Source organism: Pogoniulus pusillus, chromosome 33 (genome assembly GCF_015220805.1).
Source record: "Pogoniulus pusillus isolate bPogPus1 chromosome 33, bPogPus1.pri, whole genome shotgun sequence".
Lineage (NCBI taxonomy): Eukaryota > Metazoa > Chordata > Aves > Piciformes > Lybiidae > Pogoniulus > Pogoniulus pusillus.
Window position 1 is genome coordinate 14,617,820 of NC_087296.1, and position 14,645 is coordinate 14,632,464.

The 14,645-nt window shown below is 51.2% G+C and overlaps 1 protein-coding gene across 19 annotated transcripts in view; it reads right to left on the minus strand.

Annotated features, from left to right (window-relative positions):
• The window catches only part of EPB41L2 (erythrocyte membrane protein band 4.1 like 2), a 141,924-nt gene that overhangs the window by 64,548 nt on the left and 62,731 nt on the right, over positions 1 to 14,645 (minus strand). For all 19 annotated transcript variants that reach the window (XM_064170237.1, XM_064170256.1, XM_064170248.1 and 16 more), the window contains exons 3-4: positions 11,662 to 12,134; positions 10,202 to 10,417 (exon numbers count right to left, since the gene is read on the minus strand). In XM_064170237.1, the coding sequence (XP_064026307.1) occupies positions 10,202 to 10,417; positions 11,662 to 12,120 (675 nt within the window). In that variant the 5' untranslated portion in view covers positions 12,121 to 12,134. The remainder of the gene's footprint in view (positions 1 to 10,201; positions 10,418 to 11,661; positions 12,135 to 14,645) is intronic.

Sequence of the window (14,645 nt, forward strand, 5' to 3'; positions counted from 1 at the left end):
ATAAACACCTCCAGGGAGGGGGCATCAACAACCCCTGAGCAGCCTGTTTCACTATCTCACCCTCAAAACAAACAAATGCTACCCAAGGTACAGTCTGAACCTGCTCTCACTCCGCTTCAAGCCATTATCCTGTCGCTAGACACCCCCACGGGTTTCAGTTGTGCCAGGGGAGCTTTAGACTGGGCACCTGGAGAAACTTCTCTCCTGAGAGAGTAGTATGGCACTGGAACAGGCTGTCAGGAGGGGTCACCATCCCTGGAGGTGTTCAAGAACCTGTGGAGCGTCAGGATATGATTTAGTGGTTAACAGTAGTTGGTTTATGGTTGGACTCAATGATCTGAAAGGTCTTTTCCAATCTTAATGATTCTATAATCCCATGAAAAGTCCTTTTCCAGCCCTCCTGTAGTTTACTTTTGGGTATTGGAAAGCTGCTCTATGGTCCACTTGGAGTCTTCTCTATGAGGATATGCTCCCTTAGCCTATCCTCAGAGCAGAGGTGATCCAACCCTTGTGGCTCTCCTGGACTCTTTAAAGATCACTAAGTGACATCTGCTCCCACAGACAGCAGGTATCAGGGCAAAGCCCCAAGTTATGTTATTTGCAGCATGCTAGAAGGTAATGTTTTAATTGCTTCTAGAAAGTTGATCTCAAACATTCCAACCATCTGCTCAGTCAGCTGCCATCACATCTCACCAGTATCACACAATTAATTCACCATCAGCCTCAGTGACCTGACCCTTTACTATGGGTCTGTCACCCCAAGTAAGCACAAAACCAGGGTAATCTACGATTTTGGGGCAGTAAGATTCAGAGTCTTTCATCCTTCCCTACTCTGACAAGTCTCTCTGATACACTCACATGTTGTAACCCCTGGAAGTGAATTGAACTCTTTAAAGAAAGCAGTAAAAGGGAACTACAAGTTCCGAACAGCTCACAGCCCCTGCAGGTTGTTTTAAGTCATGATCCTCCGGAACTACTCCAAACAGTCATCTGCCTCTTCAGTTTAACTCCTCCAGGCACTCATCTATGCCTCTATAGGATCCGGGGCTACATGGATGTTATTTCTGGGCCACTCAGTGCAAGAAAAACTGCAGGGAACTGCTTGGGAGAGTCCACCACAGAGCCACAGAGCTGCTGCAGGCAGTGGAAGCTCTCCTGTGAGGCCAGGCTGAGGGAGCAGAGCAGCCTGAGGGCTGCCCCCAGTGCAGTGCTAAAGATGTGCAGGGCAGTGTCCGGAGGACACAGCCAGGCCCTGCCCAGGAGTGGCCAAGGGCAGCACAAGGAGCACTGAGGGCAAGCTGGAGCAGAGGAGGTGCCATAGGAACAGGAGGGGAACCTTTGTCAGTCTGAGGGTGCTGGAGCCTGCCCAGAGAGGCTGTGGAGTCTCCTTTTGTGAAGGCTTTCCAAACCCACCTGGACGTGTTGCTGTTTGCCCTGCCCTGAGTGACCCTACTCTGGCAGGGGGGAGGTGGGCTTTGTGATCTTTAAGGGTGCCTTCCAACCCCTAACATTCTGTGACATTAATAGCTCTAAGGTTAAGATAAATGAATTGGAGTAATTGCTTCTGCTCTGTGTATGCTTACATGCATAGCATCACAGAATGCAGCGGTTTGGAAGGGCTCCTCAAAGCTCAGCTTGTCCAAGCTCCCGTGCATTCTGCAGGGACACCTCCACCTAGAGCAGCTTGCTCAGGGCCCCGGCGACAGGTCCACATGCAGCCACTCAAATCCACTAACTGCTGCTGCTGCCTCCCTTTCCTTCCCAGAAATGAAAGTGAGGCCCCTGAGCTCTCAGCCAGCCAAAGAGTTCAGTGTGAACATGGGACACAGATGTTTACTGTCCCTTCCAGAGCAGGCTGAGAGACCTCACTGATCACTATGGCTGCCTGAAAAGAGGCTGGGGCCTCTCCTCCCAATTAAATAACAACAGGGCATAAGGAAATGGCCTCGAGCTGTGCCATGGGAGGTTTAGGTTAGACATGAAGAGGAGTTTTTTCCTTGCAGGAGTGGTCAGAAATTGGAAGAGGCTGAGCAGGGAGGTGGAGTCCATATCCTGTACACATAACCTCTCTCCCAGCCCTTGTCAAAAGTCCCTCCCCAGCTCTCCTGCAGCTCCCTTCAGGAACTGGCTTGATTTCTTCTGTCTGTTTGGGTGTGTCTTGGCAGGGGGTGTTTGGTTTGGGGTTTGTTTCTTTGTGGTTGATTTTGTTGGGTTTTTGTTTTGTTTGTCTGTTTTGTTGTGGGTTTGGTTGGTTGGGTTGGGGTTTGTTGCTTACTGATGAAACTTCTTGGGTTCCTAAAGCCCAAAATAAAGCAAGTTTCAAGAGTGGTTGATATCAAAGCTCCTACCTCACAGGATTCAATTCCATAGAGCAAGTAGGCAAGCCAGGGAGTAATCATTTACAGAGCACAGAGACACATTTCACCAACTCGAGCAGCCAGGTCCGCTGGAGATGTATCCCTGGCCATGGCAGGGAGACTGGAGTGGTGTTCAAGGCCAGGCTGGATGAGGCCTTGAGCAACCTGCTCTACTGGGAGGTGTCCCTGCTTATGGCACAGGGGGGTTGGAACTGGATGAGCTTTGAGGTCCCTTCCAACCTAAACCATTTTATGATGCTATGAACTGTCCAAGTTAGCACTGCAGAGATACTGACAGCAGAAATGCCTGCAGTTCATTTCTGGCAAAAAAACAACCAGCCAAAAAAAACCACAACAAAAACCTCAACCAAGACCACAGAACACTGCAGTGAGAATTTGAAACTGCACTGAAGTGCAGAACAGGTTAACCTGGCAAAAGACAGACATTATGCTGACAGGTCATGGCCTTTCCTGGCCAACAGTGGAGTACTTCAGATGTTTTCTGTGCACTGGCATTGAGACAAGCATAGAGTCATAGAATCAGGCAGGTTGGAAGAGAGCTCCAGGCTCATCCAGCCCAACCTAGCACCCAGCCCTGGCCAATCAACCAGGCCATGGCACTAATTGCCCCAGCCAGGCTTGGCTGCAACACCTCCTGGCATGGCGACTCCACCACCTCCCTGGGCAGCCCATTCCAATGCCACTCTCTACTGGACACCTTCCAGCACCTCAACATCGCTCTTGAACTGAGGGGCCCAGAACTGGACACAGCACTCAAGGTGTGCCCTGAGCAGGGCTGAGCACAGGGGCAGAAGAACCTCCCTTGTCCTGCTGCCCACACTGCTCCTGATCCAGGCCAGGATGCCATTGGCTCTGCTGCCCACCTGGGCACTGCTGCCTCAGCTTCAGCTCCTTTCTGCCAGCACCCCCAGCTCCCTCTCTGCCTGGCTGCTCTCAGCCACTCTGGCCCCAGCCTGCAGTGCTGCTTGGGGTTGTTGTGGCCAAAGTGTAGGACCCTGCACTTGGCCTTTTTCAGTCTCATCCCATTGGCCTCTGCCCACCCATGCAGCCTGTCCAGGTCCCTCTGCAGGGCTCTGCTACCTTCCAACAGATCAACACCTGCTCCTAGCTTGGTGTCATCTGCAAACTTACTGATGCTGGACTCAATCTCCTGGTCCAGATCATCAGTAAAGATATTGAACAGGACTTACCTGGGGAAGCTACACTCAAAAAGAACTATAAATCAGGTCCTTCACATTTGCAAGTCCAAAAGCAAAGTAATAAAAAGCACAAAGGTAGATACAAAAAAACCCTGAGGGGAATGATCACAGAAGCAGCTGAAACAGCTGTTTTAATGGTTCTGTAGGAAAAGAATTATTGCCTTCAAGCCCAAACGAGTAAGTTGACAACAGGCAGAAGATCTATTAAGGCAAAACAAAGAGGGCAACAGAACAAGTAAACTGTTCGCAAAGGTGATTAACTTACAGAGTAAGTCTTAAAAAACATCTGAGATGTGCTTTGTTGGAAGCCAAACAGCACCCACACAGGCAAGCCTTGAGGAATGGGAAGGACATGCAGAGACAAGCAGGAAGGAATAGCTCCATTGTCAGTCAACACTTGGTGGTTGTAAAAAGAACTGAAAGGCAATTATCAATACAGAAACCAGGGAAGACGCACAGAAACCAAGGTACAAATGGTCTACAGCAACAGCTGTTGACAGATCAGCAGCTGAAGGGGCTCCAGGAGAGCTGGGGAGGGACTCCTGAAAAGCGCTGGGAGTGACAAGATAAGGGACAATGGCTTTGAGCTGGGAGAGGGGAGAGTGAGAGTGGAGATGAGGAGGAAATTCTCGAGTGAGGGTGGTGAGACACTGGCACAGGCTGCTCAGGGAGGCTGTGGATGCCCCTGCCTGGAGGTGTTCAAGGCCATGTTGGATGAGGCCTTGAGCAGCCTGTGCTGGTGGGAAGTGTCTCTGCCCATGGCAGGGGGTAGGAACTGGATGCTCTTGAAGGTCCCTTCCAACCCAACCCATTCTAGGATTCTCTGTTTTTCCTCACAGTTATTTCACTTACTCTGCACAAGCCCTCTAGCCTCTATTGCTATGAGCTGCAGTAGCCATTGTTCTGTGTGTCAAAAAACAGTTCTTGCTATATCCAGTGAGCTTTGGCTGCAAAACTGGATTTAGGGAATTTGTACCTATACAAGTAAAGAAAGAACCTGGCTTTGACATAGAGGCAGGATGGCAGCATGACAGCAAAGTTTTGTGTTAAGTGCTATGAGTCAAGACTTAATTCTCTCAACATCCAAAATTCAAACTCAACACTATGAAAAATGAAAGATGTTGAAGTGTTTTAAGGCACTGATGCTGAAGAAATGAAGCCACAAGTATGTCCAGAAAGAAATTAAGCTCAGAAAGCAAGAGGGAAGATAAGCAGGACAGAAATCTAACTACCATGAGGACAGCAGCTTGGGGAACAGCTCCTGCTCTACTGAAATGCATTTCTCCCAAAACACACAGGCTGGTGTCTGATGTTCTTGCAGGAAAAGTGGGAAAGGAGATGGACAGGAAAAGGGAATGGAAATCAAAGTACCAAAATGGTCAGAAATGAATCACAGGAAGGCAGCTGTCATCTGAAGGCAGAGCTGGATTGCTTGTCAAAATCAAGGGGAACAGCAGGACATACAAAGCACTGAAGTGTCAGAGCAAAGAGCTGGTCTGGCTCAGGGAGCTCAGCAAGCTGCTCCCGCACAAGCTCTTTAACAGGGCTCTGAGCAACATTATGCCTGACCTCATACAATCCTAGAGTCGTTTGGGAGGGAAAACCCTCCAAGATCATCCAGTCCAACCTTCATCCCAACACCACCATGGCCACTAAACCATGTCCAAAGTGCCACGGCCACAGGCTTCTTGAACACCTCCAGACATGGCGACTTCAGCACCTACCTGGGTAGCCTGTGCCAATCCCTGACCATTCTTGCAGTTTTTTCTCATCTCCAACCTACCCCTCCCCTGGCACGATTCCAGGACATTTCTTCCCCTTCTATCACCTGATCCTAGGGAGCAGAGCCCAACCCCTACCTTACTGCAGCCTCCTTTCAGGGAGCCGTAGAGAGCAGTGAGGTCTCCCCTCAGCCTCCTCCAGGCTAAACAAATCCAGTTCCTTCAGCTGCTCCCCACAAGAGGCTTCTTGTCCTGAAGAGGTTTGGAAAGGATTATTTGCAGCTTCCCTTGCCTGACAGGTGAGCAGTATCCATCTAGCACTGCAGTATGGGACACAGAAGGATTTGTACATAATAAGCAATTACACTGGTAGGAAGCCCAGTGAAGTCCACAAGCAGTTTAGGGACTGACTGACAGACACTGGAAAACGGAAAAGCATCTGAAAAGATGAAAGGCTTCAAGCAGAAGCCTGCACTGCTTCATGGCTTGCGTGTACAACGTCCCAAACTGACCCATTCCCAGCAGACAAATGGGAACAGCTCCAAGGAAACAGCTGGATCTAGGAAATGCCATCAACATCACTGCTTTGACCCCACTTCAATCACAGAATCGTTTCACCCAGAAAATACCTCCAAGATTGAGCCCAACCATAGAATGGCCTAGGCTGGAAGAGACCTGAGAGATCACCTAACCCAGCCTCCCTGCCATGGGCACAGACACCTCTCAACTAGCCCAGCTTACCCAAGGCCCCATCCAACCTGGTCCCCGCCAGGGAGGGGGCATCCACAACCTCTCTGGACAATCCATTCCAGAGTCTTCCTAATATCCACTCTAAACCTATTCTACTTCAGTTTAAATCCATTTCCCCTTGGTCCTGGCGGTGGACACTCTTGTAAAAGTCCCTCTCCAGCCTTCCTGTAGGTTCTCCTCAGGTATTGCATGGCAATTACTCTTCTCCAGGCTGAACAGTTCCAGCTCCTTCTGCCTATCCTCACAGCAGAGGCAGTCCAGCCCTTGGATCACCTTTGTGGCCTCCCCTGGACTCGTTCCAACAGATCTGTGTCTTTCTTATGGTGAGGAAGCCAGAACCAGACGCAGTATTCAAAGTGGAATCCCACAAGAGCAGAGCAAAGAGTCAGAATCCCCTCTCTGGATCTGCTGGCCACTCTCCTCCTGATGCATCCCAGGATACAGGTGGCCTTCTGGGCTGCATGAGCACACTGCCAGCTCATGTTGAGCCTCTCATATATTATTAACTCCAAGTCCTTCTCATCAAGCCAACATCACCACAGCCATGAAAACACATCCCCAAGTGCCATGCCCTCATGGTTCCTGAGCACCTCCAGGGATGGTGACTCCACCACCTCCCTGGGCAGCCTGTGCCAATGCAAACATTCCAAAGAAGGATGTGCAAGACACATTGAGATGCCTGGGTTTAGAGGAGGCACACACTGGAACCACTCCTCAGAAGCCAGATACTGAGTCTAGGCACCACAGCTAGGCAGTTAGTTACAGCATCATGCAAAACACACCACATCTGCTTTCCCCCACTACAAAGAAATGAATCTTCTACGGCAAAGACACAAACATAAAGTGGGATCTGATGTTAGTGAGGAAACTCATGACACTGCACAGCCAAGAGGAACCCTCCACAGAGCTACTAACACGTTGTGCTTCTAATCCTCACTTCAGTCTCCTCGCTGGAACCACCACATTAGGGAGCACTCTGCAGAACTCACTGTTAAAACAATTCCCAACCCCCCAGCAAATGAAGTAGTCAGGCAGCTCCTGGCAGTCTGTACTGCCTCTTCTGCTGGCAGATGTGATGTCAAAGGAGTTTTCTAGGAGAACACAGCCTCCAGAAAGGACTGGCATCTTTGGGGAGACAGTACTGGCCTGCAGTCATCTGCTGCTAAGATATACTTAATGTTATTTCACTGAAACAATATTTGGGATGCAGCTGTTTCCTCCTCTTTTCCTGTACATAATTCCATACAAGATGATCAGAGGGCTGGAGAATCTCCCCTGTGGGGACAGGCTGAGAGAACTGTGATTGTTCAGCCTGGAGAGGAGAAGGCTCCAGGAAGACCTTAGAGCTACATTTCAGTATCTGAAGGGGACCCACAGGAAGGCTGGGGAGGGACTGTTTAGAAGGGCTTGCAGTGATAGGGCAAAGAGCAACAGTTCGAAATGGAGCAGGGCAGATTTAGGTTGGACATCAGCAGGAAGCTGTGAAACACTGGAACAGGTTGCCCAGAGAGGTGGTTGAGGCCCCATTCCTGGAGACATTCAAGCCCAGACTGACCCAGTTAGGAGATGTCCCTACTCACTGCAGGAGGGTTGATCAAGATGCCCTTTGAAGGTCTCTTCCAACCCAATGCAATCAGTAAATATTTCATAATTTAATCTTGACCTAGAATATTAAACAGCTCCTGTTTGACTTCCCATTTGGACATATGAAGGAGCATGAGACACATCTCAGAGCCATAGAAGCCAAGAAGCTGTTTCAGCTTACAATTGCTGTGGCTGTTGGAGATCTTAAGGCAGATAAATACACACAATACCTGACCCAGTGGTTTACAGCTGGGAACAAGAATTCCATGCAGACATGAAAATGTAGAACTAGAACACAAATCACAGGATATGAGGGGTAGGAAGTGACCTCCAAAAAGCATCCAGTCCAACCCCTGCTGGAGCAGGATAACCTGGGGCAGGGCACAGAGGAACACATACGGATTGGTCCTGAAAGTCTCCAGGGAAGATGTGTGCTGGTTTGAGGCTAATTGGAATATTTTAATGAGAGAAATTAGATTACTGGCTGTGAAAAGAAAATAATGGTGATGTCTGTATTGCCCACTGGATTGCTGAGAGACATACAAACACTGAAACAAAGTTTCTCACTCTGTGCCTGCTGCTTGCAGTGTTAACTGTCTCTGCCTGAATCTGTGTAAACTGATCCAATCATTCTCCTTCTAACCTCTCCTCGGCTTTTGGCATCTCACCCCTGCACCTGAGCCCTGTGAGACAAGTGAGGGGGTGGGAAGAAAAGGAGGAGTTAGTTCAGAGCCTTCCTGGGCAGTGCTACTGCTAGGGAGGGATTCTGAATTGCTGTATTACTTCTAACTTGTATATAATTGTACATCTCTGTATGTGCTGTATGGGAATATGTGCTGTAAAACGCAGCTTCTGCTTAACTGCAGCCAGCTGAGCTGGGCTGCTGATGCAAAGGGGGAGGAGGGAAACTCCCAAACCACCACAGTAGGAGACTCCACAGCCTCTCTGGGCAGCCTGCTCCAGGCCTCCAGCACCCTCACACCAAACAAGTTTCTCCTCAACTTGAGGTGCAACTTCCTGGGTTCCAGTTTGTGTCCACTGCTCCTTGTCCTATCTCAAGACGCCACTGCACAGAGCTTGGCCCCTGCTTCTTGACACCCACCCCTCAGGTATTTGCAAGCACTGATCAGATCCTCTCTCAGCTTTCTCCTCTCCAGGCTAACCAGCCCCAGGGCTCTCAGCCTTTCTTCACAGCAGAGATGTTCTAGGCCCTTCAGCATCCTTGTAGCCTTGGTTAGACTCTATAATAATTTTTCTCTGAAGCCAAATTTTAGGCTTCAGTTCTCAAGCTAAGTTAAAAAGAAATAATAAATGAATGACATCCAACCAACTCAACTAGTACCTGTGCCATTTCCTTCAGGAAAACTTTCATCTTTTGCAAAATAAGGCAATTTTGAGCTTGTCAAATGATCACCACTGGAAGGCCTAGATCAGGAAGCGTGCGACCAGCAGGACCAGGGAGGTTCTTCTGCCCTTATGCTCAGCATTGCTCAGGCCACACCTGGAGTGCTGTGTCCAGTTCTGGGCTCCTCCATTCAAGAGAGATGTTGAGGTGCTGGAAGGTGTTTGGAGAAGGGCAGTAAGGCTGGGGAGGGGCCTGGAGCACAGCCCTGTGAGGAGAGGCTGAGGGAGCTGGGGGGTGCAGCCTGCAGAAGAGGAGGCTCAGGGCAGAGCTCATTGCTGTCTGCAGCTGCCTGCAGGGAGGCTGTAGCCAGGTGGGGTTGGGCTCTGCTGCCAGGCAAGCAGCAACAGAACAAGGGGACACAGCCTCAAGCTGTGGTAGGGGAGGTCTAGGCTGGATGTTAGGAGGAAGTTGTTGGCAGAGAGAGTGATTGGCATTGGAATGGGCTGCCCAGGGAGGTGGTGGAGTGGCCATGGCTGGAGGTGTTGAAGCCAAGCCTGGCTGGGGCACTTAGTGCCATGGCTTGGTTGGTTGTCTAGGGCTGGGTGCTAGGTTGGGCTGGAGGAGCTTAGACCTCTCTTCCAGCCTGGTTGATTCTATGATTTATATACTGCATTTCATCTTACTTGCTATCTTACCTCAGAGACATTCTCACTTTCTACAGCTCCCTGACAGGAGGTTGCAGTGAGGTGGGTGTCAATCTCCTCTCTCTAGTATCAGGTGAAAGAAGAAGAGGCAATGGCCTGGAATTGTGCCAGGGGAGGGTTAGACTGGAAATGAGGAAAAATGTCTTTGGTGCAAGAGTCAGGGACTGGCACAGGATGCCCAGGGAGGTGGTGGAGTCCCCATCCCTGGAGTTGTTCAAGAAACCTGTGGCCATGGCACTGTGGGATGTGGTTTGATGGCCATGGTGGTGCTGGGCTGAAGGTTGTACTCTATGATCCTGGAGGTCTTCTCCCACCAAAACAATTCTGTGATTCTATGGAAAGACCTTAGAGATGGAGTTTTAAACTGAAATGTAGCCTGGCCTCTAACTGTGGCAATGTGAATGTAATGAGCTCACTAAAGACACAGAAATGGATTTGTTAAGATCAGTGCAATGAAAGCAAAACATCTTTTTCTCTACAGAGAAAAGAGCTCTTTGTAGAGAGCCTTCTGCTGCCTTACCTCCAGGTCACAGCTGTACTCCATGCCATCCAGAAGCACCACTTTGCAGGGCACGGTTTTGATTTTCTTGGGAGCCTTCTGTGGAAGGGTTTCTGCTTTCGTTTCAGCTGTCTGCACTTCTTTTGTCTCCCTTTTTTCTTCTCCTCCTTCTTGTTTTTCTTCCTTTTCCTCTGCAACTTTCTCTACTTCCACTTCTTTCCCATCTTCTTTGGCAGGCTATATAGAACCCAGTGAAATGATGACAAACTCAGCAAGGTGCTTATACATTTCTCTTAGAAGCTAAAAATAAGGAGTTATATAAGCTAATAATAAGGTTAAGCTTCCATTGAAGTTCTGCATCCAGTAGGTGATTAATAACCAGTGTTAAGGTCCTCCTTTGGGGACCAGAGAGTCTTGCTCTTCAACCAGCCTTTTTTTTTAATCCCCTCTCCTTGAAACGAGATAATTGTAAATGTTTTATTGCCTTTTCTTCCCTCTAACAGCAACAAAGATAACAAGAGTTCTAGGAGCTACACAGACCTAAAAGAAGTGTTCATGGAAGTCAAGTCTCACAAAAAGCTCAGAATGGTTGAGGTTAGAAGGAACATCTTGAGAATCCCTAAGGCCTCTAGAGCTACCTAGGACCATATCCAGTGGGGTTTGAGTGTCCTCACAGATGGGAATGCCACAAACCTGTTGCAGTGTTGGACCCATCAACCTCAGCAGAAAATATTTACTTGTGATGTAGATGGAATTGGATGGTTTGAATTTGTGCCCACTGCCTTATTTAACTGCACTTCATAGCACTGAGAAGAGTCTGGCTCCTTCTCGTTCCCTCCCTTCAGGCAGTTGCGTACAACACACTACTGAGAGTGATCCTTCTCTCCTCACAGGAAAGGTTCTCTGTCCTTCATCACCTTCACCACTCTGGAATGTCAGGTCTGAGCATGAAGCTCTGAGTGCAGCTTTTCTAAAAGCACTGCATTGGGTGGGATTTGCCTTGAACTCAACATCAGCCTCCTAGAAATCACTGCCCTGCCTGCTCCATCCTAAGCAAAGGCTAACACAAAGTGAGATAAGGACTCAGACATACTCCATCTGTTATCTGTTGTGGTACAGTCACTAAGGAGGTATCCACGCTTCAGAGACAAAGCTGACTTAAGAGGCTTCTCCTCTTATCCCTGCTCTTTTCTGCCACAATGATACAGTTCAGAACTCTTCCAACTATGTCCAAGTGTGAGGTTACACTAAAACTGGACATGTAGAGTGACTGCAGTGAAAAATGACCTCTTACAGAGCAGGCACATTTCTAATCAGCCATACTGCTCTTAGCTATACCAACTTAACTGCTCCAGAGGCCAGACAGAAGCTGTCACTTTGACCTGACAGGACCCTAACAAAGCTTTACATGAACGCCATAAATCCTGACTCTGGTCTCACTACAACCATCCCAAAGCACTTATTGGCCTTCCCACACCTACCTGTGTCTCGGCTGCACTGATGGAGTGGTTTTTCTCTTTGCCTGCTTTAGCATTATGCTGATTTTCCTCTGCTGCCTCTTCTGAGCTCTTTCTTGGAGGAGCCACCCCCTCTGGTGTCTGGCACTCACTTTCTTCAACTACTTGCTCTTCTCCTGTGGTCTTCCTCTTGGGCTCCTCTTTGGGCTCTGCCAAGGTGTAGGACTTCTGTTTCTTAAGCCAGGGGGGAAGGAAGCGAGAGAGGCCCTTGCTTTCAGATGGAGCTTTCTCCTTCTTCTGGCTGCTTGGGCTGGTTGGTGCTGGAGCAGGGGAAGAATCCTGAGCTCCTTCAGAGGATGTGCCACTGGACTTCTGATTGTCTGGAGCCTTTGCTGCTTCTTCAGGCTTGTCCTTGGCTTTGTCTGGTCCCAGCTGCTCAGAATCCTTCTTTACTTCAGTCTCTGAGCTGACCTCAGTCGTCATTGTCACAATTTACACTAAAAGAAGTGACAAAACCCAGCTTTGTTACATAGCATCTGACTTTTACATGGTTTGCAGTAGTTTGGTCATGCTAAAAATGATTTCATATTAGAAGTATTTGCAGTAATAACCTACAAGAGCCTCTAGCAAAAGCTTCTGACCTCTGATTGCAGTAACAGTCTCCAGATTTCCTGACTCTTACACCACCTGCAGCAGCAATCTGCAGGAGTTTCTAAGTTAAACCTACCGGGGTTGAGCAAAGGCTGATTGTGACACCTCAGCTGCCAGGCAGAACCAGTGAGCTACAGCTGAGCTGAGCGGCAAACGGAACTGAGTGCTCTGTGGACAGACCCCGACAGCAGCAGGCCCAGCCAGAGCTTCCTCCTCGGGACAAACATCTCAGCGTGCTCACCAAATGCCTTTGGTTTATTGTCAGCTACTCCCGACAGCAGCCAAGGCCATGCCATGGGGGACTGCAGCTCTCCTTCAGCAAGGCTCCCTGGCTGGCCCAGGAGCAGAGGTCAGAGCAGCATGCCCCTGCTCTCACCTACGCGGCAGCGACGCCGCGCTGAGCACGCAGCGACACGCTCCTGCGGCGCGGCTAACGGCAGCGACACGCTCCTGCGGCGCGGCTAACGGCAGCGACACGCTCCTGCGGCGCGGCTAACGGCAGCGACACGCTCCTGCGGCGCGGCTTACGGCAGCGACACGCTCCTGCGGCGCGGCTAACGGCAGCGACACGCTCCTGCGGCGCGGCTAACGGCAGCGACACGCTCCTGCGGCGCCGCTAACGGCAGCGACACGCTCCTGCGGCGCGGCTAACGGCAGCGACACGCTCCTGCGGCGCCGCTAACGGCAGCGACACGCTCCTGCGGCGCGGCTAACGGCAGCGACACGCTCCTGCGGCGCGGCTTACGGCAGCGACACACTCCTGCGGCGCGGCTAACGGCAGCGACACGCTCCTGCGGCGCCGCTAACGGCAGCGACACGCTCCTGCGGCGCGGCTAACGGCAGCGACACGCTCCTGCGGCGCGGCTTACGGCAGCGACACGCTCCTGCGGCGCGGCTAACGGCAGCGACACGCTCCTGCGGCGCGGCTTACGGCAGCGACACGCTCCTGCGGCGCGGCTAACGGCAGCGACACGCTCCTGCGGCACGGCTTACGGAGGTGGCTGTGCAGCCAGGGCAGGGAGCAGCCTGGCACACAGCCAGGGCAGCCAAGGGGAACGCTCCGGGCAGTGACGCTGCACACCGCTTTGAGCCGCGCTTCAGGCCACATGGACACCAGCTCAGACCACAGCGCAGCTGCACTGTGCCTCGAGGCCCCCACAGCACCTGCGGGAGGTGTCCAAACGGGAGCCAAACTGAGTCTTGCCCACGGAGAAAGAGAAGGGCGGGGAGAAATCAAACCAAACGAACAAACCCCACTGAAAGCACAGAGACAAGGCCTGGAGACAAGGCCCAAACAGGCAAGGCCCCGGAAGACAGCGCCAGAGACACAAGGCCCCAGAGACACAAGGCCCCGGGAGACAGCGCCACAGACACAAGGCCCCAGAGACACAAGGCCCAGACACAAGGCCCCAGAGACACAAGGCCCCAGAGACACAAGGCCCCAGAGACACAAGGCCCAGACACAAGGCCCCAGACACAAGACCCCAGAGACACAAGGCCCAGACACAAGGCCCCAGAGACACAAGGCCCCAGACACAAGACCCCAGAGACACAAGGCCCAGACACAAGGCCCCAGAGACACAAGGCCCCAGACACAAGGCCCCAGACACAAGGCCCCAGACACAAGGCCCCAGAGACACAAGGCCCCAGACACAAGGCCCCAGACACAAGGCCCCAGACACAAGGCCCAGACACAGGGCCCAGACACAAGGCCCCAGACACAAGGCCCCAGAGACACAAGGCCCCAGAGACACAAGGCCCCAGAGACACAAGGCCCAGACACAAGGCCCCAGACACAAGGCCCAGACACAAGGCCCCAGACACAAGACCCCAGAGACACAAGGCCCAGACACAAGGCCCCAGAGACACAAGGCCCCAGACACAAGGCCCCAGACACAAGGCCCCAGACACAAGGCCCCAGAGACACAAGGCCCCAGAGACAGGCCCCAGACACAAGACCCAGACACAAGGCTTGATCTGGAAACTCCGTAGCTGTTCTGTCGCTTTGTTAAACTTCAGTATCAAACCCAAACCATTCCCCAGTGGGGAAATTCAAAGTTAGGATCATTTTGGCACCCCCTGAGACTTCTGAATCATTTCCAGCTGAACTATCACACTCCTGCAGCCACTTTTTGTGTCAAGTTTTAATGTTAATAATAAGGTTCTTTTGTGGTGAGGTATCCATACTCGACTCAAGAGAGATGTTGAGGTGCTGGAAGGTGTTTGGAGAAGGGCAGCAAGGCTGGGGAGGGGCCTGGAGCACAGCCCTGTGAGGAGAGGCTGAGGGAGCTGGGGGGGTGCAGCCTGCAGCAGAGGAGGCTCAGGGCAGAGCTCATTGCTGCCTGCAGCTGCCTGCA